Source organism: Coffea eugenioides, chromosome 2 (assembly GCF_003713205.1).
Source record: "Coffea eugenioides isolate CCC68of chromosome 2, Ceug_1.0, whole genome shotgun sequence".
Taxonomy (NCBI): Eukaryota; Viridiplantae; Streptophyta; class Magnoliopsida; order Gentianales; family Rubiaceae; genus Coffea; species Coffea eugenioides.
In genome coordinates this window covers 2,274,397-2,301,750 of record NC_040036.1, presented here as the reverse complement: position 1 = coordinate 2,301,750, position 27,354 = coordinate 2,274,397, and the positions used below count along the sequence as shown (strand labels likewise).

The 27,354-nt window shown below is 36.9% G+C and overlaps 5 protein-coding genes across 11 annotated transcripts; 3 read left to right on the top strand and 2 right to left on the bottom strand.

Annotated features, from left to right (window-relative positions):
• Positions 1–618: 618 nt before the first annotated feature.
• Positions 619–2,805, bottom strand: LOC113763236 (60S ribosomal protein L36-2-like). Its single transcript, XM_027306988.1, has 4 exons — positions 2,729–2,805; positions 2,274–2,378; positions 1,066–1,265; positions 619–886 (listed from the first exon to the last, which is right to left on the bottom strand). The coding sequence occupies exons 2-4, from the start codon at positions 2,373–2,375 to the stop codon at positions 856–858; spliced, it is 333 nt and encodes a 110-aa protein (XP_027162789.1). The 5' UTR covers positions 2,376–2,378; positions 2,729–2,805; the 3' UTR covers positions 619–855.
• Positions 2,806–3,521: 716 nt separating this feature from the next.
• On the top strand, positions 3,522–8,713 carry LOC113762433. Of its 2 annotated transcripts, XM_027305887.1 has the most exons (7): positions 3,522–3,612; positions 3,708–3,800; positions 3,903–5,553; positions 6,154–6,212; positions 6,574–6,702; positions 7,351–7,486; positions 7,968–8,713. In XM_027305887.1, the coding sequence occupies exons 3-7, from the start codon at positions 4,849–4,851 to the stop codon at positions 8,304–8,306; spliced, it is 1,368 nt and encodes a 455-aa protein (XP_027161688.1). In that variant the 5' UTR covers positions 3,522–3,612; positions 3,708–3,800; positions 3,903–4,848; the 3' UTR covers positions 8,307–8,713. The 2 variants fall into 2 exon arrangements, with proteins under 2 accessions (XP_027161688.1, XP_027161689.1); XM_027305888.1 differs by having other exon boundaries at positions 3,522–3,800; positions 7,922–7,997.
• A 3,421-nt stretch (positions 8,714–12,134) lies between these two features.
• Positions 12,135–16,023, top strand: LOC113762015 (probable prolyl 4-hydroxylase 12). Of its 4 annotated transcripts, none has more exons than XM_027305250.1 (8): positions 12,135–12,453; positions 13,576–13,630; positions 13,779–13,898; positions 14,148–14,205; positions 14,279–14,371; positions 14,966–15,023; positions 15,124–15,296; positions 15,396–16,023. In XM_027305250.1, exons 2-8 carry the CDS (start codon positions 13,581–13,583, stop codon positions 15,753–15,755), a joined length of 912 nt encoding a protein of 303 aa, XP_027161051.1. In that variant the 5' UTR covers positions 12,135–12,453; positions 13,576–13,580; the 3' UTR covers positions 15,756–16,023. The 4 variants fall into 4 exon arrangements, with proteins under 4 accessions (XP_027161051.1, XP_027161050.1, XP_027161049.1 ...); XM_027305249.1 differs by lacking the exon at positions 13,576–13,630 and adding an exon at positions 12,707–13,123; XM_027305248.1 differs by lacking the exon at positions 13,576–13,630 and having other exon boundaries at positions 13,782–13,898.
• Positions 16,024–16,574: 551 nt separating this feature from the next.
• Positions 16,575–17,975, bottom strand: LOC113762710 (gibberellin 20-oxidase-like protein). Its single transcript, XM_027306274.1, has 2 exons — positions 17,620–17,975; positions 16,575–17,193 (listed from the first exon to the last, which is right to left on the bottom strand). The coding sequence occupies exons 1-2, from the start codon at positions 17,973–17,975 to the stop codon at positions 16,575–16,577; spliced, it is 975 nt and encodes a 324-aa protein (XP_027162075.1).
• A 3,531-nt stretch (positions 17,976–21,506) lies between these two features.
• Positions 21,507–27,346, top strand: LOC113762516 (kinesin-like protein KIN-10C). Of its 3 annotated transcripts, none has more exons than XM_027305999.1 (19): positions 21,507–21,899; positions 22,487–22,655; positions 22,743–22,943; positions 23,034–23,223; positions 23,302–23,501; positions 23,592–23,824; positions 23,911–23,950; positions 24,252–24,341; positions 24,445–24,501; positions 24,583–24,642; positions 24,746–24,802; positions 24,884–24,940; positions 25,296–25,374; positions 25,463–25,728; positions 25,822–25,868; positions 26,437–26,458; positions 26,544–26,612; positions 26,717–26,755; positions 26,943–27,346. In XM_027305999.1, exons 1-19 carry the CDS (start codon positions 21,667–21,669, stop codon positions 26,985–26,987), a joined length of 2,154 nt encoding a protein of 717 aa, XP_027161800.1. In that variant the 5' UTR covers positions 21,507–21,666; the 3' UTR covers positions 26,988–27,346. The 3 variants fall into 3 exon arrangements, with proteins under 3 accessions (XP_027161800.1, XP_027161799.1, XP_027161801.1); XM_027305998.1 differs by having other exon boundaries at positions 23,911–23,965; XM_027306000.1 differs by lacking the exon at positions 24,445–24,501 and having other exon boundaries at positions 23,911–23,965.
• Positions 27,347–27,354: the final 8 nt, after the last annotated feature.

The following is a 27,354-nucleotide window of genomic DNA, read 5'->3' as shown; positions in this document are numbered from 1 at the left end:
TGAAATCTCTAATTTCTATATTAACATTGTATCTGTTAAGAAGAAATTGTGATGTATGATGCAAAAAAACTATATGAAAATTAAAAACATATAAAAATAATTACCTAACAATAGTATCGATTACATCATTACAATGAATACACACCATTTTTAGTCATTACAATGGATACACACCATTTTTCCAAAATGAGATTGACATGATTATCCACAAATTTTGCATAACTCATGAAACATATTATCTATGTCGATGCTTTGAATGTAAAAGACCATGCGCCATTCAAATGAAGCATAATTTCTTCTAGAAAATGATTGGAATAGGTAACTCCACTCCTTGGGAAATCAACTGCTATACTCCAAAGGAGGGGGTTAACGACCAGAGACAATCCACAAGAACTTCACAATTGGCGCGTTGCAAATCCCACCACGTCCTCGCCACGCACAGAGAGAGAGAGAGAGACAATGCTTCTCTTATAACGAAAACAAATAGTTTTCCCCATCACAAACCGTCCCAATTTACTCCCAATCAGAAAATCTAAAGGCAACAACAATTCCTAGTTTCCCCACGTAACGGCTTCACAATTCATAGCAATTCCATGTAACACATAAAAATAGTCCATCTGCAACTAGAAAAAGTGAAAATCTTGACTGACAAATGGATCATTTTGAATTAATAAAGCATAATTCTACATAATTTAGACTCGTTCAAAATCATGTCCTTACTCCTTAACCATAGACTTAGTCTTCTCTACATGAAAAACAAATACATGGTAAAACTAACTGAATTCATGAACTAAAATGCCTGTTGACAAAAACTCAGTTCTTCAAATAGCAAAACAAAACAAACTAAAACAGGCTTCACTTCTTCTTTTCACCACCTCCAGCAGCCCTGCAGAAATCCAACAAAAGATCTTTAGGCCACAAAAGTTTGTAAAAAAAGTCCAAGCAAAGCCTTCAGTGACTTTTACTCTTTAATGAAGCCTCTTAACTAAACACTAGATTGGTTTTCTTATTTATTTACTCTCTCTCCCACATGGATTGATGGCAAGTTGGGCTAGGTATATTTACCTCATCTTGCGGACAACATTAGACATTTCCTCCCTCTTCTTCTTTGCCCTCTTGTGAGTGCCCAACTTTCTCTTAGCTACCTTCAAAGCACGCTTGTCCTTTCCAACTTTAAGAAGCTCAGTAATTCTTTTCTCATATGGCGCAAGTCCAGCAACTTCCCTTATGAGGTTTCTGACAAAGTGCACTCTTTTGCTTGTTTTCTGTGGCACCAAAAATGGCATAAGCCACAAAAAACAGAAAAGAATAAAATAAAGAGGACAAACAACTTATATGTGCACTACCCAGTCCCATCCTCAACAATGCCAACATGAAACCTAGACTAGTTGATCATAACCAAAGAGAAATTAATAAAATCTTCTGATATATGTTTGCAATAATGTCCCTGGGCAGGGAGGGCCACCAAAACAAAAAAAATGCCTGACACAACTGGATGTTTTAGCATGCAAGAATTAAGGCTGATAAAAAGCCTCAGATTAGCATACTGGCTCATTAGTCATGGCAGTAACAACCCCCACAATATTCATTGCAGGTGCGCAGACTAGCTGTTGCTGCTCATACCAATCTTTGTCCTCATAGGCAATTGTCATCCAAGACCGACAGGGAACCATGAGAACCATAATGTGCAATATATGGGTCATAGACGGAACATATGAAGCATACATTGTATATCATTGGCGGTAACCAAAAATCAGAACAAACTACATCAGCTTCACACCGAAAAAGTATGCAACTTACAACAATTACAAAGCTATAATAAACCTCACTAGAAAAAAGATAAAACTAGGTTCTAATTGAGCAACCAACACAATACGAAAGTAAAAATTCCAATAAATCTCAGTCATTCCCAAAGGCTTCAAAATTACAGATTACTTGTAACAAACTTTGGGATAAAATTTGTAATTTGGCAGCACAATTCGCCAAGAAAACAAGACCCAGACGTTCACAATGTCTTCACTAAGTGCGCAAACAAACATATACAAGATCATACACTTGCTTCGGTTGTATTCAGATTTTTCTGTTCCGCAAAATTCATGCAATACACGGAGGGAAGTCCACTTGAAAATAAAAGAAAACTACTACGAAATGCTTCGATACGATCCAAATCAACCAAAAAGAAAAGAAATAGCAATAGTTGATGCAAACTTTGCATTCATACAAAGAGCAACTGATAAGATACAAGCCAAGATATATAGGAGAAAAGGACGTACCCCTTTCCTATCAGAAGGGCGGGGAGCCAATTCCTTCTTGGTGACAACATGACCCCTGTTCAGTCCCACAAATAGCCCTGTATTTGGCTGCTTCGGAGCCATCACCTATTTCACCAAGCAAAACATTTTAGTCTACTTTTGCATGAATATCGCCCGGACTTTTATTCAAATAAAAAAATCATAACTTCTAGTTAAACATCCAAATATTACAGTCCAATTCTTAACAAGAATCTTTAAGACCTGCAAACTGAATCCGGGATCTTTAAGACAAAGCTCTTACTACTTGAAAACTAGTGAATTCACGGAAAATGGTGTAGATAACAAAAGTGGGGGGAGGGTGGAAAAACATAACAAAATGCAAAAACAGCAGAAATATATCTGTATTAGACTAATGGCTGAGCATTATCAGGTGAAAGAAGAAGAAGAAGAAACTAGTCAAACTCGAAAAGGGTTACCTTCTTTCAATTCGTTTGATCGGCGAACTTCGGAGGCTGAAAATTGTGAGACAACTAGGGTTTTTGGGGGGGCAAATTTATATTAGTGTTGACGGAGTGGGTTGGACTGTGGGTCCAGATCCTAATTAAGAAACCATTGAAGGAATGGGCCAATAGTCGGCCTCATTGTATGAAGTCCAATCAAGATGACAAAGCCCACGTAATAAACCAGCGGATCCTCTCCAAAAGTCTGTCAGTAATTGCTATGGACCTGTGATTACAGGGAGTAATTTGAATTTAAAAAAAAAAGAAAAAGAAAAAGAATGTATTTGAGCGTGAAAGAAACCCTTAATATAGACATGGAAGTACACGGTGTAATTGCTATGAACCTCATATTATAAAGTCAAAAATTGGATTGTAGACAAACTAGCGTGGAGGATAGCAAAATACTGTTTGGATTGCCATTTTTTGTTAGAAAATTACGTCGTCGTTTTCCGTGATCACATTTTTCTATTATCTTTTTCCCTCACATATATCAAATCGCTGCAGTAATTTTTCCATAAAAAATAACGAAAAATGCAAGGAATCAAATTACTCTGTCTCTCTCATGAAATTAGGGATTGTTTTTTAGTGTTATTATATTACGTGATATTTCTAAAATTTAAGTGGAGGCTAGTGGTATTTGACAAAGACATAAGGGGAGGTTTCCGAGATTATTCCATTTCATTTTTTGTCACGAGCGTTGTCACGTGACCTCCTTCTAACGTTGGGCGTCTCATCATGGAATGAAATGGCCATATGTCCATTGAAAATCACAGAATTCCACAGTTTGTGCCACTACCCATCATCAAGGAGATTTTGAGATCTCGTCAGGGAAAAACTCGCAAATGACAAATGGATCGGTGGTAAGATAACTTTTTGTTGATAAAATGGATTGGTGGTAAGCTTTTTTTCCTTTCCGGAAAAGGATTAGTGGTAAGCTAACTTTTGTTGTTGATAGAAAGAATCTAGAAAACTGCTATAGTAAAAACTGCTGAGTGCTGAGTGACGCTGTGTGACTCCAATGGGTAGTTGAGTCCGAGTTGACCTGCAGGTATAACGATAACGCCCAGCCCATTTTCATCTCTCCCCGCCCCGCACCAAATTTCGTTTGATTCTTCTTTCTCTACCTTATAGTAGTTTCTTTTCTCTCCAGATTGATCCTCTTGGTGGCCAACTCTTCCATCCCCTCAATGATTGACAGTCAAAATAACTCAATGCTTCCGTGATCTGAGTTCATTGTGGAGCCTCAACAACAAACGAGGTTGCTCTCAAGTCCAAGGGCTTTCGACTTCCTGAGCAAAATCTTGCTCGTGGTTTGATGCTTCGGCTTTCTCGTTTTCTGCTTTTCTTTGGATAAGTGGTCAGCGCACGAATCTGCTACTATTTGGGCTTCTCACACTTTAGCCAAACAAATGTCCAGCCATTTTCCTCTTAATGATTCAAAGAGATGATCAGTCACTTGTTCACTTGTTGAGGGGATCAAGTAACAGAAAGCCAATTGTGTATTTATTTCTCTTACATTGATCTTTAACTGGTATTGGACATTGCAGCTTATAGTTTTTTAACAATCGTTTCTGTAAGTTCGATCAAGTTCAGTACTTTATTCCTCTCTTGATTATTTACCTATCTCCTAGTGGGTGGATCGCATTTTAATGCTTCTTGTTACTCTTAGTGCTCGTATTTTTTGGAGGGTGGTAATTTTGGTCTTAAGTTATTTGTTTGAATCATATCCTGGATTATGTTCTTCTTTCAAGGCCTATTGCCGAGAGAGACGTGCATAATTAGTTGGACTTTTTCCAGCAAATTGAGCAGATTCTAATCTTGGCCTCTTTAACATTGCAAAACTGAATAAAGTCTCGATCTTGGTTACCACGAACTCATAGAATTCAAATTATCCATTCAAATTTGGAGGGTTGCACTAGTAAACTGATTATGAACTTGTCTTTTTGCTATATACTCTTTTAAGTGCCCTCCAAGTTTCTGACCGTTCTCACCTAAATAGCTCACTTTAAGTCATTATCCCGCAGTCATGCCCAGTAGTTTAAATCTAGTCGGTGGTTTTTTCGGAATTATGTGAGATATTTACAATTTGATTGGCAATGTCAATCTTTTGTGGCCTCCCAATCCTTGAGTGTGTTTACTGTATAGCATGTGCCCGTTGGGCCTGGAAACGCTGTCTCCACACTGCAGGCCATGACAGCGAGACTTGGGGGTTTGCCACCGCTGAAGAATTCGAACCTGTACCCAGGCTCTGCCGCTACATACTTTCTGTTTATGAAGATGATCTTCGGCATCCTCTGTGGGAACCTTCGGGTGGCTATGGGATTAATCCAGATTTGATAATCCTGAAACGAACTTACGAACATACACTAGGACGAGCACCTCCTTATCAGTTGTATCTCGATCATGATCATGCTGATATAGTTCTTGCCATTAGAGGCCTTAATTTGGCCAAGGAGAGTGATTATGCTGTTCTCTTGGATAACAAGTTGGGAATGAAAAAGCTTGATGGAGGGTACGTGCATAATGGCTTGTTAAAAGCTGCCGGACGGGTATTAGATGCGGAGTGTGATATTCTGAAAAAACTGGTTCAGGATTATCCAAATTATACTCTAACATTCGCAGGACATTCTCTTGGGGCAGGCGTGGCGGCACTTTTGACGATGTTGGTGGTGCAAAATCTTGATAGGTTGGGAAATATTGAGAGGAAGAGGATAAGGTGTTATGCTATGGCACCTGCTAGATGCATGTCACTAAACTTGGCAGTGAGGTATGCAGACGTCATCAATTCTGTTGTGCTTCAGGCAAGTTCCTAAATATTTCTCACCGCCTTTCATGTTTATTTTCAAGCTACTAAGTGAATGCAAACATGCTGCGATGGTCAAGAAAGTATGCAAATAGTCCCTGAATTCGAGGTTTTCACTATTTTACTCATGACAAGCCTTTCAGTTTACATTTCACCACATCAGATGCATGGAAGTTGAATTGTATAGAATATGTCTTGTATGTTGGTTAGTTGAAATTCTACTTTACCACTTCTAGCATGTGAAAAACCATATGCTTAACAATTTCTTTATCCCCCTGGTAGAATGGGGAAATCTAATCCAAGTGGTTAACCAGTTGCACTAGTTTTGTCAAGGCAAAGGCATAGGATCTTGGTCTGCATTTCCTTTTCTCTGCTTTTACCCTTATGCTCTTCTTTGACTGCATACTACTTCCATTGATTAATGCCATTTACATTTTAAGCTTGCAGGAATTTCGGTTTTAAGCCCTCTATAGTGTATACTGTAGTAAGAGTTTGGAAGTAATACTGCCAACTGCTTTCTATCTTTTTAGTTTCTTTTTCGAAAATACACTGATGACATGTGCATCACAGCTAATAATGAGTCTCTTTGCTGTAATAGGATGACTTTTTGCCTCGTACAGCCACCCCATTGGAAGATATATTCAAGTCACTTTTCTGGTAAAGACCATCTTCAAGCTTTGCACTTCCTGTTGCTACTGCACCGGGAAGTTAATGCAAAACTGGGCAAAATATTAAACAGATTGCAAACACTATAATTTGCAATTCAGTTTTGGGATTTATAATTAAACAGATGGGCAAAGTACCTTAAAGCTTTCAATTTTAAGCTAATTTTTGCCTTTATTCCTATTTTTTTTCTAATTAGAGTCCATAAAACTAGTTGGCTCACTCAAAGGTATGACATGCTCTATTCTTTTGTATATGGTATCAAAAGATTTTGCTTTGCCATGCCATCAGATGTCAACTTTAGTTTATTTCAAGCCTTATTATCTTACTGTTTTTTCTTTTACAATTTGGACAGTTTGCCATGCCTATTGTGCCTAAGGTGTATGAGAGATACATGCATATCAGAGGAGAAGATGCTCAAAGATCCAAGGAGACTTTATGCACCTGGTCGCCTTTATCACATTGTGGAGAGAAAGCCTTTTAGGTAAGCCTACAAAAAATTAATTCACCATTACCATGGTCATCAATCATTCTCTTGAAAATTTGGTTGTTTTAGATGCAAACGTTGGTTAATGAAAATCATCAGTGGTTTTTAGATGTCGCACTATGGGTTATTGGAATTGTAATATCTCATTATATTCCGCTACTACAAAGTAGTATCATGAAGAAACATTGAATAATGAAAGGTCTTACAGATTTTTTTGAAGTTATAGATATAATAAGCTAATATTAAACAGGTTGAGTAATAAGCTAATATTGCAAAGACTTCAACTCTGATATCTATGCACCTTGAAGATGGTGGGGAATCGAACTGGAATGTGCCTTAATATTACCTAACTGATCAAATCAAATATAAGGACCCATACTTCCTTCTTTTCCCTTCTTGCACTGCGGCCATTACAAACTTTTAGCTTCGCAAGGAGGCTTTTGATCAATTTGTGTTTTTATTTTTATCAGTTGCTTTCTTCCAATTGCTAATCTGAACTTGTTCTCCTGCTAAACAAAGAGTGACTGAGTCATGATTTGTGTGAAGAAGTAGAAAATGGCATATGCGTCTGGTAATTGTGTATAAATCTATGGAATGGTGGAGAATATCAGTTGTAATCATTCTTTATACATTTGTCGTTGTCAGGTGTGGAAGGTATCCTCCAGTTGTCAGAACTGCAGTGCCTGTGGATGGGAGATTTGAGCACATAGTTCTATCATGTAATGCCACGTCAGACCACGCCATCATTTGGATAGAGAGAGAATCCAGTAGGGCCCTGGAGGTGAGTTACTTTCAATTTTATACTTTCATCTATTGCCAGTGAGTGAAGGCCTCCCAGTATTCTATTATATAATATTTGATTTTGATTGTGAACATCAAATAATTTGTTTACCAAGGAGTACACTAATTTTCCATGTAAGAGCTCAAGATTCCTTCCCAACTTCTGAGTCAAGCTGGTTTTTAGTCTAACCAGTTAATACAAATGCTTTGTCTGTAAGTTGAACATTACAAGACATCTTTCAACAATTTCATCATTTCTTCTTTGGAGTCAAATTATTATTCTTGGACTGGTAATTGTGTTATTCTGAGCCCTTTAAATTTCCTTTTCTTTCTTTTATTTGTTGGTCCAAATTCTTGAAGTTGTTGAGCTTAAAGAAAGCATGATACTGATTTGTATGTCATGGTACCTTCCTCCTTTTCCTTCTTCATATGATAGACCTGAATCATTGATTGGACCAACCTATTGCCTTACCATGCCACAGCTAATGATTGAGAAAGATCATAGTCTGGACATCCCACCAAGACAAAAGATGGAGCAACAGGAGTCGATTGCGCGAGAGCATAGCGAGGAGCACAAGGCAGCTCTAAGGAGGGCTGTAACATTGGCTGTTCCTCATGCCTTTTCCCCTTCACAATATGGGACATTCCAAGATGAAGAGGGTAGACAATCCCACAGCACAGGTGGTGATTCTTCTTTTGGTTCATCAAACAAAAGCAAGGCAAAAGAAAGCTGGGATGAACTGATTGAGCGTCTGTTTGAGAAAGATGAGCAAGGTCACATGTTACTGAAAAAGCCACTCACTGATGACTCAAGTATGTAACATTATGATTGCAGCCTTTCCCGTGGTGATTTGGTGGACCCCTTTTGTCCATCTCAGAAGGAAGTCTGTGCAAAAAGGATGTTATTACTCTCGAGCTCTTCCATACAAGACACTAATTCCTTTATCCAAGAAGAGTGGCTTTTGCTGCAGAGGTGAATGAGATGACAAACTCTTATCAGCATCGGATATTGATGGTGTTGCGGGGCTGTGCACGACATTTTTTTCGATTAAAGTTTAGTAAGTTTGTACTGTGAATGCATGCAGGAGATAGAACGACGTGTATATCTTGGCATTCTTTGATGCATTAGGCGGAAGCCGCTATTGTGAATATAATATCTAATCTAAACTACTTAAAGCCGCGAAGCCTGATGAACAGTTGATTGTGCCGGTTTCGCTGTGGTTTTGCAGCTCATTTTGTCCTTTTTCGTCTTTTCGCGGGCTTCATGTAGCGCCCTTGCTTCTGCTTCCGCTTGTCCTTGTTGCTTTTTTTGTTGCTTTGTTCCCATTCTGCCCTTTCCCTTGGTTCGCCTGTAATTTTGTCCCCAATTTTGTCCTTTTGTTTCTCCTGGATCTTCCGCTGTTGCCTGACTTTACTCACAAATGTTAGCTTTTCTCCCCAATTTCGTCCTTTTCTTTCTCCTCCATTTCTTTCTTCAAACTATAATTCTCTCTTCTCTTTTATATTTATTATGATATTCATTAATCAATAAATTAATTACTCAAAATATATATATTAACAAACATATTGATTTTGTAAAAAATAATGCCTCGAGTCACCTTATTGTAATTTAAATTTCTGTAACACATAAGCTCATGTACTATTCGTTGACTTTGAATAAGATATTCATTAATCAATAAATAAATTACTTCATGATTAGATAAATATAATGAGCTAACAAGTGTTAGTAATTTTTGACATCAATGATCTAATAGACTGTTTAAAATTACTCTTTAAAATTGTGTTTTTTCTCCATAACACAGAAGCCCATGTACTATTTATTGATTTTGAGTAACATATTCATTAATCAATAAATAAATGACTTCATGATTACATAAATATTAATGAGCTAACAACCATGATTAATTTTTCATATCAATGAGCTAATAGACTCTTTAAAATTGTGTTCGCTACAAGGAATGCAGATAACAGAAGGTTGGCAGATAACAGAAGGTGGTTCAACCGGTCAACCCGGTGAACCAGCCATGAAACCGGGCTGGTCCAATGCTGATTTGAACCTCCGACTTCAAGCATAAAAGCTACGCACACTCACCACTAGCCTAGCAGTTCACTTGGTGCTTATTCACTCCTTCTATATTATATATTATATTTTTATTCTTATTTTATTTCTTCAAAACAATATTTGTTTGGAATCTTTTAATAAAATTTTATTATTCTCTAAATTCTATAAATTATGAAATGGATTTAAAAAATAACATATTACACATTTCATTTTAAAAACAAATATTATTCTTAATAACCTTTTGTGCTTAAAATTCAAAAATAAACTAGATAATTACACTTAGATAAAATTTTATACTTGAAGTTTGGTGGATTACTAATTAAATTTAGGTTTTGTTAATTCTTATAAGAATTAATGATTCTATAATAAATTGGACTAACTGAGTATTTACTATAACATAGTTTATTATAGTTTTAACCATATCAAAAATTATAAAACATAATATTTAAATATATGTAGTGACCCACCGGTTGGACCATTCACCCACTGGTTGAACCAGTAACCCATTGACCCACCTCTTTCACCGGGTTCCTCTCCGGGCCGGGTTTAATAACTATTGTTTACCCTACTCAACGAAAACAATTATTCTATCAACCTCTTTGACAGAGACTTCATCCAGCAATCCTGATCAACAAATGTTCATTACAGCTTATGAGACATAACAGTTATTTCCCTAATTATCCATCATTTATGTAATGAAATAAAAAATTTACCACCAACTATGAAATTCCTCTCAATTCACAACTTCACAAATTTTACCATTACCGCCCACTCTAAATATTTACAATAATAACCACACATATATAAACAAAATAACATATAATATAAACAACATCAAACAATCATAACATACATTTTCTCACCCAAAATATATATATCAAAAAAATTTCATTTTCTCAAAAATATATATATATCAACAAAAACTTCACACACATCCAATAAATATAAATCAACTATACCAATCCATCTTTAACTTCCATTCACTTCACCAACCATTTTCTAAAAATATCCAATAATTTCTTTCTATTCAAAAAATAGTTATAATTAATTCTATACCCTTTATATATAATTTATCTTCCACAATGTATATATTAACAAAAATATTTATTCTCTAAAAGCACAACTTTAATTCTATAATACAAACACAGACTTATTTTCGCTACAAAAACATATAAATATATTTTTATATCCTATTTATTACCCATTTTATATATCTCCACTTTTTCCAAAATATATTTTACTCCAACCAATTATTTTTCACAATATAACATAATTTCTCTCTGTTTCAAAAATACTCCTTAAATAATATTCGTTAATAATTGAATTATTAACTTAAAGTTCTTCCATTTTTAAATTAAATAACATAACACAAATGTAACTACCATAAAACACTTATCAACAAAAAATCCATAGCTATTTAATAAATACAAATTAATTATACCACTTTCCATTACCTTCCATTAACTATATTCCAAAAATATTACTTCAATAATATTTCAAAAACTAAAAAATTCAAAAATATACAACCAAAAACCAAAATTAAAAAAAAAAACTTTTCTCTCAAATTATAACCTACATTATCATTAAACAATCAACAATGGACACCCCGTGAAACTCGCGGGGCACCAGGCCTAGTATATATGTACATCCGCATAAAAGAGTTGTCTGATTTGTGTACAAGTAAAGGTGCTATGATGTCTTTGGATTTGGCCCATTGGGCTTTGTTCATTGGCCCGAACTGCTTTAGCGTTTCACAAGAGCTGGCATTGAGAAAGGCCTTATGCACGTCAAATTGCAGCCTATTTTCTGGACGACAACAGAGCACGCCTATTTGTATCACTATTTTGCCTAATTGTACTCCCCAAAAAATAAAATAAAATATAACTTAATAAACAAGATTTGCCCACAAATTTTATTGATGCCAAAATGTGGCTCAACCGGTCAATTGCAAACGTAAACTTTTTCCATTCCATATGTTTGTTTTAATGGATGAGAGCGGCAAAGAATCAATCTCCCGTTCTATTCGATCTGTAGTCCTTAATGGGCGTTTAGCATGTCTCTGGGCTTATATAGTTTCGTATGCTGGAGCCCAGATACTGGTGTTAATTGGATTACATTTTTTTGAATTTTTTTTTTAGAAAAATTACTGTAGAAATTTGATATATATATATATATATATATGAGGTACAAAAGGTGATTGAAAATGTATTCGTGAACGTATCAAGCGTAATGTTTCCTACCAAAAATGACTCCTAATTGCACGATGAAACTTGTCATTGCCGAGCCATTACATGCAGGTTTAGAAATTATTGTTTGCTAAAACGTTAGCACCTGAAAGTGACTAATAATCTGCATTCCTTTTGTTATATGTTTAGCTCATAATTTTAAAAAAAAAATTTTTTTTTTTTTGGTTGGTCCATAATTTGGACCAGGCAGCCGGAATTTGGTTCTCAGGCTGCCGAGAGAAAAGAGTTAAAACCAAGCATAACCCCCTTTTTTTTTCCAATTAAAAAAAAGAAAACCTATTTCGTACCAAATGACCAGACAAGAGGGTGGGGAATTAATATGATTACCGCTGGACCCATAATTTAAATCATCATTTTCTTATATTCTCTTTCCATTTTCCCATGATTTAGAGGTTGCGCAGAATAATAAGAAGAGTGAAGCATCATCATTCTCTCCACTCTCGAGTCTCGGCCGTGTTCAAATTCAAGAATGGCAGCTCCAGAGGGCTGGAATTAGTAATGCTTTTGTCTCAACATTTGAACTCAAGCTGCTGAAGCGATTCTTCGATTTTTTTTCTCCCCAAGTTTCTGTCATATGCTTCGATCCCCGTCATTCATGGGGACTTATTCGTCAATTTTCCTCGTTCTCCTCCTTTCGTGGTGCCCTTTTGCAGCAGAAGCGTAAGTAACGCGTTTAATTCTCTTCTTGTTGAGCTTTAGCTCGATTGGGGACGGACTAATTCACTATTTGGTTGGTAGCATCTTGACTGTAATTAGTGTTTTGCCATTGGTTTTTTGCTAGTTCAATTTTTTTCTCTCCACTCTAATGATTCGAGTTTGCGTGAAGATGCCCATGTTCAACATTTCAGTGGTCCTCTGTAACTAATATTCTTGTCTTGTTGTGTCATTCATGGAACGTGTGGACTTTTAACAGTGTAGAATTTGAGGGCAGGATCGGTTCTTTTTGCCTCAGCTGTTTCATGTGGTAGGATTGTTGAAGGGATTGTAGTTTTTGTTCGAGATAAGCTGGTATTACTTCTCAGAACTTCACTCAAGTTAGGATGAAGAGCAGAGAATGAGGCAGTTTCGAAATGAGCTTAGATTAATCTGTTTGGCAAGGGTGAAGCTAAGTTTGAAAGTGAAAAAAAATGTGTAGGAAGCTGGATTTGCGCTCTAAAGCTCACTAGAACCCCTTGGTGGAAAGGGACGTGATCAGAAACCAAGAAGAAATTTGAAGATCTTAACTTTATCCATTTGCTTTATTATCAAGTGTTTAAGAAAGTTTTTGGGGCAACATGTTATCCTTCGGGCAAAAAACTTGTACACGAAAGGAAAAAATGTATCAAAAGAGGTAAATCAAGATATCGTTTTCTTTGCCTTCGAGACTATCCGAATCTCTGTCTTTCATTCCTTTTTTTCGTTTTGGCTTCTTTTTTTTGTCTTTGGTTGGAAATGGTTTCCATCAGGTATAATATCTTAAACATGATGGCTGTAGGATTAAAAATGTACTCTAATCCAAGGGGATGGCTGTCCTTGGTTAGCTGCTGTAGACATAATCACCCAAATTCTCATTGTTTCAAAGACTATTAAACTAGAAAGAGACTCTTTTTACTAGTCCTTGATACAAGTGTTATATCTTGCAGTTCAGTGACCAATAGTTCATTTGTGAAATTATATAGGCTTCTGGGATTTCTTTCTCCACAAATATATTGTCTTATCGAACTATAGTTCTGTATAATAGCTTAAGGATTACATCATGTTTCTTTCTCATGGTTTTGGAAATTCATATTTTCTTATTGACAGGTGAAATGAAAACTACTTATCGTGTCATTTTTCTGCATAATGAACTTATGATACGGTACTGCTCTCTGTTGGTAGAAAAATATCTGAAAAGTGTATAAAACTTGATATATAGCACTGCTTCCTGATAAATGTTCTGGAAATATTTAGTATAAGCCTATATATTCTTGCGTTCGTTGTTGCTTAGGCATTCTCATCTGTTTCAGTAGTCGGAAGGAATTGAGGACCAAGGAGGTGCAGCGACAACAAATTAGCCAAATTGACCTTCCAGGACGGCTTGGTGTTATTTATCCAACACGAGTTACTCAAGTAGCCTGGCGACCAAGGTCGGGTAGCCTGATGGATCAACGAGTATTTGCTTCTCTTACTTGGCTTTCAGATAATGAAACAATTAACTTCTAGAATTCCCCATGACCAACTCAGGAAGAGCTATTGTTCTAGCACGTGGATCTGTGCAGAATAACAGTTGTACAGATGACAGTATAGGTTTCCAAGAGGGATCTGTGTATTGCATGAGTAGTTAAAAAGAAGTTACCGTGTATCAGAAAATAATTGATTTTTTTTTCTGGTCTCAGGGTCTTTATGTATAGAAGCTTTGTATCAGAGGAGGAGTGTGACCATCTGATTTCTTGGGTAAATTCCATTCCCTCTCTGTTTCATGGCATTTTCCTGATTAGCTATTTTAACTGATGTGTCTTTATTTTAGGTGCAAGGAAAGAAAAGTAATTCTGTCGTTGATGGTGATTTGAAGGAGACAGATAATCTTCCTTCCAAATCAATCATGCCATTAAGTATTGAGGTGAGTTTTTTTGCTTCCAAGATAAGGACTCATTTGCCTGCCTCTGGAATAAGCCCGCATGTAACTGTCTGTTTCTTGCTTAGCTATTCAGAAGGGGCTTGCCACTGTTCAAACATACTGTACCTTTTCTTCTTGATGATGAACTTACATAATCTTGCCATCATATGAACATACTATATATAGTTGATGCATGAACCTGTGTATTAATCAGTCAACATATGCACACTTTAGTCTAAAGTGAAAAAAATTGGCTAGGAAAGTAATCTTTGTAGTCTCACTTGTGGTTTGCAACTCTTTTGTGTGTGTAGTCTGTTGTAACTGCTGGAAGTGCACAGGTTGGAAGAATCTTGGATCTTGCACCTTTAGCTTTTTCCTTTGTTTTTCTTAATCAAACTCACATTAATGGATGAAAAACCTGTTTATTGAAAACTACAAAAACTGTAACTGGTTAAACTGTATTGGAAAGTAAAAGCAAATAGACTCTTTTGTGTAATTTCAAAAATGCTTGAAATCCTGTTGGCAATATTCGGGGAACAGATTGGTGATTTCTGTCGAAAGATACTTCTCATTAGTTATGACCTTTGTGGTTATCAGGATCAAGTTGTTGCAAGAATTGAGGAAAGAATTTCAGCTTGGACTTTTATTCCCAAAGGTGATTTTCCCTCGCTTGAAGCTGTGCTTCCTGAAACTGTTTCTCTTCTTTGCGATCCACCTCTGTTTGTTGCTTGCTCTAATTACTTCTACTCTTTCAGAAAATGGCAGGCCTTTACAGGTTTTGCATTTTGACAGTGAAGAACCTAAACAGAATCATGATTACTTTGGTAAGGAATATAAGGTGCTACCCAATGAACCTTTGATGGCAACAGTTGTTTTGTATCTCTCAAATGCCTCTCAGGGTGGCCATATTCTCTTTCCCGAGTCAGAAGTAAGAAAGAAACAACATTGATTTGAAAATTAGGCCATTTTTGAGTTATTGCTTGCAAGTTGTGGAATATAACAGACATTTTGGACCACTCTCACGCAGAATGAGATCTTGTCGGACTGTACAATGAGTAATATGGCTTTGAAACCAACAAAAGGAAATGCAGTTGTTTTCTTCAGTGTACATCTCAATGGGTCAGCTGACAACAGCAGTCGGCATGCCAGATGCCCCATTCTTGACGGAGACATGTGGTGCGCAACCAAATTCTTCCATCTGAGAGCCATAAGAGGGAAGAAGGAACCTCTACATTTAGATGACACTGATTGTATGGATGAAGATGAAAATTGTCCTCATTGGGCTGCCACTGGGGAGTGTGAAAGGAATCCAGTGTTCATGGTTGGGTCTCCTGATTACTATGGAGCATGCAGGAAGAGCTGTAATGTCTGCTCATTGTTGGACTAATGCATAGGAATTTACAGTCTATTTTCATTCTCTCTTTTTGCCCGTTTGTATTTGTAGAAATGTTGAAAGAGTTAGAATTAGAGGTCTCCTGGCTTTTCTCCTTTACATGTTGCAGGTTAATGTTTCATGTTTTAACTCTTTTGGTCTAGAGTGGCTTCATTCCTGGTAGGCTTTCAGTTTGTATATTTAATTCTATATTGTGTAAGCTGTAACTAACAGAATCATACACAGGACTGGGCTGTTATGTTTATACAATTCAATTATTCAATCCCTCCCTCTGTATCTTTTCCTCATATTCATCCTACTGAACTGAATAGTGCCGTTTAGAATAGTTTCCACCTTTCCCCCACAGTTTGATTTTGCTATGCTCAAGTTCAACAACATCGCGGAGACCGGGTGAAAGGTGAAAAACGTTTTGCAGAAGTTTGATCCGCTGAAATTTTCCGAGGGAAGGAGGTGATTGTGGCTCCGGATGCAATCAGCAGAAGGTCAAGCTTTGTACAAAGAAGCCCATCAATAATCAATTTCACTATTTCATAAACACAACAGAGTAGAAGACAGTCTACAAAAGAAAAAACATTTCTAAAGAAAAATAAGGGTCAAATGTAAACATTTCAAGCTCCAGTATTACAGATCTTTGATAAGGAAATTGGGTTACCTGTTACTCTACTTGTAAGTAATTCAAGTATATTGTTCAGGAAAGATTATCACTTGCCACACTTCTTTCTGCTCATTGGACGCTTTCCCAACAGTAGTATATATCGAATAGAAAACATGAAATCTTATAAACAGTAAGAGTCCATAGAGAAAGTATTGATATCATGTCTTAATCCCAGCAAAATGCTGTACAGTGTATCCGACTTTCTCAAACTTGCCCTTTTCACTGTTCTCCCTAAATTTTAGATAATCTGCACAGACAAAAGGTTTATAGAGCCTTGAAGTTTCCTCACCAACGACTTCATGAGGTGCAAATATCACCTTTTCATCTTCAAAACACCAGAAGAAAGCAGTGGAAAATCGATTTGCACATCGTCTTAGAACAACTCTGTGCTCGGATGACCTCAACTTGCCATTGCTCCAAGCTTGCATTAAGTCACCGATATTCACCACAAGGTTGCCATTGCTCGGGTTTATGTCCATCCATTTCCCATCCTTAGACCTCACTTGAAGGCCTCCAATCTCATCCTGATAAACGATGGTTATGCAACTCATGTCGGTGTGCATTCCTAGCCCTTCAACCTCGTCTAATTGCATGCTCTCGGCCTCGGCCTCCCTGGATGATGAGTAATTATTTATTCTGAAGTAACCTTGACAATTGTCGAACTCAGATGATAGCTTCCTCCCTAAATCAGCAGCAGCTCCCAAACACTCCAGGACGATCTCAATTACCCTTCTGGATAAGTCAGTCATCTTGCTCCCATATTCTTGCAGAACATCACTAGAGATGAACAGACATGGATCAACAGAATGAGCTCCGTCGAACATAATGCGAATTAATGTTAAGCAGTACATGAAAAGAACACTTCATCCACATTTTTAAATCGCTCAAATATTAACACATTCTTTTCATATCATGTACTACATACAAAGTACATGTATTTCAAGTCTTAAATAAACTAGTTAGAGTGAAACGATGATCGTTGAAATTCTGCATGATTACTGCAGAATTAAGTGCTGCTCTCTCTCGTATGCCAAAACACAAAGAAAGGAACTTGATAAACGGGAAAAAAGCGAAAATAATAAACAAGAGGGAGTAATTATCGTTGAAATTCTGCATGATTACTTAAGGATGTTTGCGGTTTCACAAAAGAAAATATAAGTTACCAAAGGATAAGTTTTGCACGTCAAAATTTGTTTGGCTTACCTGAATTCTGGATTGGGATGATTCAGGAGAGCTTCTGAAGAACTCTGCGCAGAGGCAAAGAAGTCAGGACCAGAAACCCGGAGGGACTCATAAAAAGGGGAGGCAATGAAGTGAGGAGTATACGTTTTTGTTTCCGAGGAAGGACCAGCTTTAAGTTTATCATCAGAAGGCAGCATGAAAATATGATTGCAAAGGAACTGCAACCTCTTGAGGAAGTCAGGGCAAATCCCATGGTTGCTAAGTTGAAAGAAACCCCATTCTTTACAGGCGACAGAGATTGAGGAGAGAGATGATGGGCTTAAGGGCTGCGAAATATCCAAAACAGGAAGTTCTACCGAAGTTTGGGACGCAGGCATGATGTGAAGTGTATGTTTCTTTAGTTGCAGGTTGCTATCTTTCTTAAATAGAGGAAATGTTAGCCCTTGGTGTTTATTATATGTTCTTGGAGAAGTGGAACAATACGAAGAGCACATGGAGTGGAATAAATTTCGTACAAATGGGACAAGTAATTTTTTCGGCATAAAATGATTTCTGAATTGAATAATTCAACTGTGTAATTAAGTTTATCTTCACCATTTGCGCCATAGATGACCAAAAAAATAAAAAATTGTCCATGAAAAGAATGCATAGGCTAAGTACTTCGCAGGATATAACCACGAAGCATCTTTCATTGGCTATGCATAATAAAATTTGATTTTCCAAGTAGGTGAGCCAAGGTCCTGGAACAAGTTATCATGACTCATGAGAGGAATTTTGGGGCTATAACTTTCATCAACAGACAACTCCAATGTCTTAGACCTCAAAAAAAGAAGACAATAAATATGCTATTTGAAGGTTTTGACGTTGCAAATGTTGCTAATATGGCTTTGACTAAGAGAGAAGGTCAAAGTTCTAACAGCAGATGGGCAGCAGCAGGCAGGAATAGTGGAGGTGTGCTGGTCATCTCCATTTCAGTCAAATCTAGTTTATTCGTACTAATGACTGCGTTCTTCACCTTAGATTCTTGAAGTGGAAGTCTCCTCCACTCACTCAAGCCAACAAACATGACAACGAGGTCACTTGAATAAAAATTGGAAGCAGAATATACGCCCCAACCGACTTTCTCATCAGGCTTATATTTCCGGGCTCGATTCAATGAGAAGCTGGGAGGCGTCGGCCTTAAATGATGGCCATATATGTGTTCCATGGAAGGAGATTGCCCTCATGGAAACGCTTTAGTTAGATTTATAGCATAACATTGATGATGTTTAACTATCTCTATGTTGCAAAATCTATGGGCCTGCAGGGCTGCACACGGTTTATATAATATGAATTCAGACACAAATTTCTTCTCTTGATTAAGGGACGGGCAAACTTTTTGGGGACGCATAGATTGGACCTACGTTCGAGACTTAGATTAGTAAATTTTCGGGACTTGCCTTCCTTGTCACTTCCAACCCTATAAAACAATTCCTGCAACTTCTCTTGTCAATGTTCAAAAACCCACCCCTGAACGTCCATCTGACCCTGCAAATTGCACTAAAATAACCTTCGGTGTGAGCTACAAAAAGTCGTAGAAAATTCTTAGCTGATGATTTGCCGTGGCGTTTGACTTTCCCAGTTCGACCTCTAACAGCAGCAGTTCTTTAAGGATTTTCCATTCTGCAAGCACATGTTTCTACCGGAAGTCTACCCCTGGCCTCAGGCCAATGAAAGGATCTTTACCTCTAAACCGCTCGAGACACTTGCTTAAAAGACTGGAAAACGAAACCCCCTTCTTCAATTGGCTAGGGGAAGTTTTCTTTTTTTATAATTCATCTCTGGTCCACGAAATACAGATCATCCTAGTTTGTCAACATGCTCTGTATACCTTTTCTGAGTGGAGATAAAGATTTCATAGAGTCTATCCATGTCGTGAATGACAAACACCAAGATGTTATTGTTGTGATTCAAGGTGGCAAGACAAGGAAGTTAAAAGTCAGCAGCACAATCTGGAGCCAGACAAAATCATTCAGAAACATCCCTGATTTTGATTGGATCCTCTGGAGGGGACCATACAATCACATAAGCTAGCAGCAACATCGTACCAAATTCACAGATGATCTCCCAAAACATTGCATTCTATTATCAGATCATTAAGCATTGCATTCTCTAGACCTCGAAGTAGTCACTCCCTGACTCACACACGTTTCTGTATACATGTATACGGTCATTAAAGACCGATCCCAGTTCCAGAAACTTAGACCAAGCTTGCGTCCCTGAAAAAATGCAGCTATAATTGCTCAAGAAAACTAGTTTAACGCCTGATGCTAGGGCAACATACAATGAATCATCAACAACATCTGGAAGGAATGAGTAATTTACTATTCCACAACATCCCCATTAAACAATCGCCTTTCCTTAACAATTATGAAGTGCGTACATTGTATTTTCCAAGTGCCCAGAAAACTTTTTTCTTTTTCCGGTAACAATGGTTGATCAATAGGAAAAAAGACTTTAAAAGGCTAGTCCTGTTTTCGACAATCAATCGAGATGACATATTGGTGCAAATTTATCTGCAGTACATATTACATATATGACCAGCACATTTCACATTTGTATATAGAGCAGAATCTTAACAAGTCAGGATTACAAGAAAAAGGCAGAGATCAGAGCTCAGTGACGAGAGAAGTAGCGGTGGAGTTGGAATTAGGGCGGGGACGGGGTGACAAGGAGTAGGAAGGGGTGAACTTGTGCAAAGAACAGCCTCTGAAAGCTTCAATTTGGGGTTGGCACTTGAGGTGGTAATCTTCTTTATGCTCCGCCAAGCATTTCTTCAGGGCCTCCACATCACATCCCCCTACATTTCTCTTCACTCCATCGCTGTTATTGCTGTTGTTCTTCCCCTCCATTCTTTTCTTTCTTTTTTTTTTTTATTATTATCCCTTTTCTCACTTGGCCAAACTAAACCCAGTGAACTTCCGATGTAGTATCATGTACGTCACTTCGATCTCCAGTCACCTGGAAAAGTACACACGTGTACGAAAACCACATGAAAAATGCGAATCATTTTAGATACCTCTGCCCACATTAGCTAAAAACAAAATACAAGTTGGCCACTGCTGGTCCAGCCCATTTTGTCGCTACTCGTTGGCCATTGCAATCCGGCCGTCTTTTGCTTAACAAAATGGGCTGGACCAGATGTGGTTGGTGATGGTTTGATTTTTAAGGCCTGCCCAGCTCAGTACAAGTCTCCGGTAAACGAGTCTGTTAATTTTTTTCAGATTAATCTTATACTAACATTTTATGAGCGTACACACTAAATAAATCGTTTATTTTCTTTTAAATTTTCTAAGGATAAACAATAATGTAGATAGCAGAAACATATAAGAGAAGCCTCCTCTTCGGTCCACAAATATATTAATTCATTTCGTTTCTTTTTTTTTTTTGAAAAAATACATTTAAACTCTCGAGAGAAGTCAGGATAACACTATATACGATTAGAAGTTTACTTCTTGTATACCTTGGGTACCGGATAAAATACCAAAAAGAAGAAAGGAGGTAAAAATATCATCCAATCTCTAAATTCTCTATATTTTTTCTCCTTTTTTTTCAACGTAGAAATTATGTATATAAAAATTGCGAATAGCATCTTATTTACACTTTATTTATACGTATTAATTTGTTTGCATCATCAATATATTTTTTAAGAATTATTTTATATTATATATATCACATTAAAAAAGAAGTGTTACAATTTTTTTTCAAAAAATTTATCTCAAATAATCACCTATCCAATCACACGCGACCGTCTCATAATTCTGTGGCACAGGATAGAAATAGTTGGACAACAATACCCTTGTGGCCTGTAATAAATAAAGAGAGCCTATAGGAGGAGGAAGAGTGCCCAAAGGCGTACAATTTGAAAACCTGCTCGCTCCTCTCAGAGCAGACTAACGGCTACTCTATCCATGTCGCAAACCCACAATACTGCTAAGAATCAAACTGCCGTCTTTCTCCCTTTCAGTTCCCTCTAATCTTTTCTCTCTCACGCACTTAGAGCTTCTTGCTTCTTCAATTTTGCTTGCAATGACTTCATCAACGCCTGGCCCAGATCAGAATTTAAAAGTTAAAATGGGAGTAAACCCATCTCGTAGACGAGTGAGAGTAATTGGGAGAATCAGGGGCTTCACTTGCCAAGAATCTGAATCTTTCAGTCATGATTCTCCGAAGCCTTGGATCACTGTCTCCAAACCCGAACACCACGGGGCTTCATCTGAAACCACGCTCACGCTCTCTTTTTTGGACCAATTCAATAATAGGTACTGCAAACTTATTGCCGCCAGCATTTCTTCACCTCTTGAATTTGAATTTCAAATTGCTTAATTTCGTTTCCCCTTTTCTTTTCTTTCTTTTTTAATTTTTGTGGGAGACGGGCCGGGGTAATGCAATTTCCTTCTTGGGCTTGTGAGTTTCTTATAGAAATTACTGCTCAAATAATGATCTGGGAAGAGACAAATACATCAGTGCGTTGTTTATTTTGTCGTTATGCTGCTTCTTTTGTGATTATTTCAGGTCTCTGTTCAGATTTTGTGTTCTTGATGTAGTTCTGAAGTTGTATATTGAAGTCCGGATTTTTCTTCATTGCCTATTGGCTTAATATTAAGTCTAGAATCCCATGTTACTGAGTGTTGGATATCTGTTGCAGTTTATGGAATAACTTTTTCATTTTTTTTCCTAGAAATTTACCTTTCTAATTTTTTATTTGGTTTAGATTTTGGAAAAGTGGAACAAAATTCGAACTTCTCTTAACTCATTCAGCATAAGATAATCAATTTTAGTTCTACCGACTTGATTTTACTTTCGTAGTTTTGAAGCTTCACTTGCGATATTTGTCTTGTTCTTACAGTCAAAAAGAAGCATCGTATAAACTGGACTACTGTTATGAACAAGATGAGGATACAGGTACACTTTTTGCCAGAGAGATAGAGCCTTTGACTTCGGATGTCCTCAATGGTGGACATGCATCAATTATAGCTTATGGGGCTAGAGGAAGTGGAAAAACTTACACGATTCAGGTTTTTGTTCTGTTATTTCTCGCCCTGTGTGGCCATAATTTTCTTGTGTTTCTCGGAAATTGTTGATGATTTTCTGTCTCTACGAAGGGTGCTGAAAACAAACCAGGAATAGCTGTAATGACGATGACTGAATTGCTCTCAAAAGCTGAGGAGACTGGAAAGTCAGTTTCAATATCTATTTTTGAGGTTCAGCAGGAGCATGCTTATGATCTTCTGGATCCCAAGCATTCTGAAGTACAAGTACTTGAAGATTGCCGAGGGAAAATAAATCTTAAGGGGCTATCTAAAGTAATTTTCAGCAAATGAGTTCACGAAACTAGAAAAGTATAGTTAGATTTTTCAATTTTTTGACCGTTCTTTCTTCTTCTCTTTTTCCAGGTTCCTGTGAAATCCATTTTAGAGTTTCAGAATATATACTTTAGTATGTCGAACATCAGCAAATCAGCACACAAGATACCACATGAGCATACAAGAAGGAGCCATAAATGTTTAATAATACATGTATTAGCAATGAATGATAACTCAACACCCAAGCTTGTGGGAAAGATGAATTTTGTTGATTTAGCAGGTTGATACCTCTCTAGTTAATCTTATATGGTTAGGAATTTTGAAGAACAAAATTAACATCCTATGCGCTGTTTACCAGGATATGAGGATTCCAGAAGAATTAGTAGAGATGGAAGTGCACTTCTTGACAGAACTAACAAGTCCCTTCACACCTTACTGAATGTTGTTTATGCACTTAATGCCAATGAGATGCATGTGCCATACCGTGAGAGCAAACTTACTCACATTTTTAAGGAGTCACTCAGGGGCACAGGTCATGTAGTGCTGCTCACTTGTTTGGTATGGATCTCAGTTATTATTGTGACCAGTTTTACCACGCTTAGTTTCTTATTTTGTATCTAATAGAAATAGTTGCTCTTCTCATTGTAGAACCCACATGTTTGCCAAGACACTCTTCGCACATTGAGTTTAGCTTCCAGGTCATGTCAAAGTACAAATCATGTACTGACTGAGTCTCTCAATAATGCTAAAAGCTCAGCTAGATTCAAGATGCTTTCATCACAAAATAGCATGAAGCCTTTTTGTACTCCTTCCGCTAGACAACCAGCAGTCTCAAGTTTGCATTTATCTGCAAAGGGTACCAGTTGCGTGTCAAAGGGAAGGTATAGCACGTTTTATTCCTATAACACGATCAAAAGAATATATCCTAAATATCTGCTGAATATTCTTTTTTGCCGTGTATTTGAAGGAAACTTTTTGAAGAGGGGAAGAATATCACTTCTAATCAGGTACTCATCTTTGAGGTTGGTAATTTTTACCAACAGTTAATCCTCATTATCGCTCCCATTTGTTTTCCCTATTTTGTATCTTCATGTTCCAAGAAATATGCTCAATCACTACTCATCAATTATTTGATTCCTGTCCATTATTTTTCTTTTTGGAATAATCAACATTCATTTGCTTTTTCACTTATTTTGTAACAAATAGGCTATCTTTGATCTGAAACATGATAGGAACAGCGAAATTTACAAATATCAAGAACCAAAAATATATTCAATGAATTCTAATTCATTTCAGTATGCAATGTAGACAAGGCTCCCACAAGATGATTGTTCAGACAAGAAACTCGAATTTGTACCTGAAATAGCTGCAGCTGTGTCACCCTCCATGCTGAAGAAGGTACAATACAAAGCAAAATCGTGTTCGACTATAATGCATATTGTTGAAGAAGCAGTCAATAATTGCCAGTTATAGTGAGTCATGCAGTTCGTTAAATCTGCAGGCTTCGCAGGATGAGTCCACTTTGGATAATCCTTTGGCCTTAGTACCTGAAGGAGTTGTAAGATCAAGTTCAGTATATCCTAATAATACCAAAGGGATTGTGTGGTACAGTTACAAATATGATCTCTTTGTATTGTAGGTTTCTCAGGAAAAGTCAATTCCAGAGTCTGTAGCTGTGTCACCCTCCAAGCTGAAGAAGGTACAATACACAGTGAAATGGTATTCGAGTATAATTTACAATGTTGAAGAAGCAATTATTAATTGCCAGTCATAACGAGTCACGTTATTTGTTAAATCTGCAGGCTTTGCAGGTTGAGTCGATTTTAGATAATCCTTCAGCCTTTGTACCTGACGGACTTGTAAGATTAAGTTCAGTGTATCCTAATAATAACACAGGGACTCTATTGGTCAGTTATAGAAATGATCTCTTTGTATTGCAGGTCTTTCAAGAAAAGTCAAATCCAGAATTTAGTTTGGATCCGGAACTGAAGGAAAATGTAAGATCAGTATCATTATATCCCTTTCGAACTCAAGAATAAGTACAGCTTTAATCCTTTCCAACTAAGGGTAGATATGAATGGATTTGCCATGATCAATATACTTTTTACTGCACCATATTGATTTCCCAAGTACTTTGATGGTCAAAAATCTAGTGGCTTAGTTGAGAAGGTAAGCTCTGTGCTAGCAACTAGGATGATATGTCCATCACAAATATCTGCAGCTAAGGAAAATACATTAGTTCAGCTTTTACTTGTAACTAAAAAACATTTGCTTTTGGTAGCATAAATGATCTCTGTGCCTCATAAATATGTTCTGCAATTCTAGTTTTGAGTATGTTTTTAAATCTCTCAGGACATTTCTGCACACAAAAGAAGCAACAATTTGGAACTCATTCCTGCTGTAGTTTGTGAGAAATCTCCTCTGCAAGATGGTATTGCACTGTTATTGTTATTGAAACTTCTCCAACTATAGGATCAAGTTGTGTCATCTCTTTTCTTTACACAATATTTACATGACAGGTAGTGTCATACGAAAGGAGACATTGAATGAGCATGGATCACCTCCACTTAGTGAGAGATTAAGACAACTATCAAACAGCTTGAAATCATTCTGTTCTTCAACTCCATTACATGTAAAGATGCTAGATAATGGTGATGCACAACATAATGTTATTGAGCCAAAGACCCCAATATTTGAATATGGTGCACGAGTTACTGAAAGATCGGAGATCACAAAATATAGTAGTCCTTGGGAACTGCTCAGTAAGCGCAGTTCTGGAATGAAGGTTTAAGCTCTGTGCTTTATTATGTGTAGATTGTTTTTGTGCTGTTTGTATGTGTGATGTGTTGTTCTAATAATCCCATTCTTTTTGCTGCAGGATTCCCTTGTTCAGGAATACCTTAGGTTCTTAAACTCTGCTAGCAAGTAAGTAGTTTGTTCCTCTAACCTGTTTCTGTTCTCCATCATTCTGCCTTTCACATCTGGCATTGAGAATTCACCACTGTTTTAATTGTATCTGTAGTATGGTTAAAAGCACTAGACATTGAGAAATTGCATGAAAATGCTTTCTTTTATATTCCTGAAATTTCTGTGAGCCTTCCACTTGATGGTCAACAGAAATGAACCAGCTGCATTTTATTCCCGCACTTATCCTCTGTCAACCTATAATCTTAGCTTCACAAAGTGATGGGATGTGACTCAAATTTTGCTAATCAATGTGGACTGGCATAAGTTTCAAATTGTTATGGACACCATACTTGGCTTTACTTTTATATTGTAGAGAGCATTGGGCTAATTAAATTACTGTCCTGCTACTTTCTTTGATTAACACGTATACATTAGTATGTTTAACGGATCACTTGCATGGTAGGTTATCATGAATAAGTAATTTTTGTTGACAGTGGTAATCAACTCAGGTGCTTATGTCAGTAGTCATCTCCTACATTATATGTGCATAATCCTAATTTACTTTTTCTTTTGGTTGTATTTGCAGAGAAGAGCTGAAAGGATTAAGGGTGAGTTGATCTTTTAAGTTCCTTTTCAGAAGGCCGTGGTGTTCAATTATATTGTTTCAAAGTTGAATGTGATATTCATCCGCAGGGTATTGGGGAAAAAAGAGCTACCTACATTCTTCAACTTCGTGAAGAATCTCCAGAACCTTTCAAGAGTGTGAGTTTCTTGTGCTCTTCAAGGGAAAGATTAGTGAATAAGTTTATGCTGCCATGCTTTTTAGGGAGTTGATGATTGATATTGTTAAATGTCTTGCTTCACAGCTTGATGATTTGCAAGACATTGGTCTTTCGGCTAAGCAAGTATGTTCTACGTTTCATTCCATATATTTTTTATCTGATTTTCCTGCTGACATTGTCAAATGCTATGAATTTACTATGTAATCCTTGACATTTTTATGTTCAATGAGAAAAATGAACAAAATGGAAGACTTGGTTGAAGCATGTTTTGGATTTTCTTAATTATATCAGATTTCTTTTGGTTGCACAGGTCAAAGGAATGATGAAGAAGATGGCTGGAGATCTCTTTAGTTGATTTGGCATTTGAATAGCTTGTCATCGGTGATATGATATGCCATAAATCAAGTCTTCAAAGAAGTTTGTATAAGCAAAATGATTTGCCGTGAAAACGAGCCTTCTGAAGATTTTCTATGGCAAAATGAATTGCCATAGAAACAAATGTCCTAGAGAAATTTCTGGTTTTTGTTGGGTTTGTTAAGAATATAAAATATCTTGTACAGGGTCACTTTCTCAGCCTTCAGTTTCGCTTTACTCGATCCATTAATTATGATTCTTCATTTGTAACTATGACAAAACCAAACGATGAATAGTATGTTAAGAAATGAAAGAAGTGCAATAGCAGTGCCGTGCATTGCACTATTTCGTTTGGATCAATGTCATTT

Bases quoted from the DNA above. Each gene is read 5' to 3' on its own strand.
- LOC113762516 (XM_027305998.1), top strand. From the start codon at position 21,667: ATGACTTCATCAACGCCTGGCCCAGATCAGAATTTAAAAGTTAAAATG. The intron at 25,729-25,821 runs GTTTAAGCTCTG...TTTTTGCTGCAG, and splicing joins AGCGCAGTTCTGGAATGAAG to GATTCCCTTGTTCAGGAATA. The intron at 26,613-26,716 runs GTGAGTTTCTTG...CTTGCTTCACAG, and splicing joins CTCCAGAACCTTTCAAGAGT to CTTGATGATTTGCAAGACAT.
- LOC113762433 (XM_027305887.1), top strand. From the start codon at position 4,849: ATGTCAATCTTTTGTGGCCTCCCAATCCTTGAGTGTGTTTACTGTATA. The intron at 6,703-7,350 runs GTAAGCCTACAA...TGTCGTTGTCAG, and splicing joins GTGGAGAGAAAGCCTTTTAG to GTGTGGAAGGTATCCTCCAG. The intron at 7,487-7,967 runs GTGAGTTACTTT...ACCATGCCACAG, and splicing joins AATCCAGTAGGGCCCTGGAG to CTAATGATTGAGAAAGATCA.
- LOC113762710 (XM_027306274.1), bottom strand. From the start codon at position 17,975: ATGCCTGCGTCCCAAACTTCGGTAGAACTTCCTGTTTTGGATATTTCG. The intron at 17,194-17,619 runs GTAAGCCAAACA...GTTCATCTCTAG, and splicing joins CATCCCAATCCAGAATTCAG to TGATGTTCTGCAAGAATATG.
- LOC113762015 (XM_027305247.1), top strand. From the start codon at position 12,368: ATGCTTCGATCCCCGTCATTCATGGGGACTTATTCGTCAATTTTCCTC. The intron at 14,372-14,965 runs GTGAGTTTTTTT...TGTGGTTATCAG, and splicing joins TCATGCCATTAAGTATTGAG to GATCAAGTTGTTGCAAGAAT. The intron at 15,024-15,123 runs GTGATTTTCCCT...CTACTCTTTCAG, and splicing joins TTGGACTTTTATTCCCAAAG to AAAATGGCAGGCCTTTACAG.
- LOC113763236 (XM_027306988.1), bottom strand. From the start codon at position 2,375: ATGGCTCCGAAGCAGCCAAATACAGGGCTATTTGTGGGACTGAACAGG. The intron at 1,266-2,273 runs GTACGTCCTTTT...TTGGTGCCACAG, and splicing joins GCCCTTCTGATAGGAAAGGG to AAAACAAGCAAAAGAGTGCA. The intron at 887-1,065 runs GTAAATATACCT...GGATTTCTGCAG, and splicing joins AATGTTGTCCGCAAGATGAG to GGCTGCTGGAGGTGGTGAAA.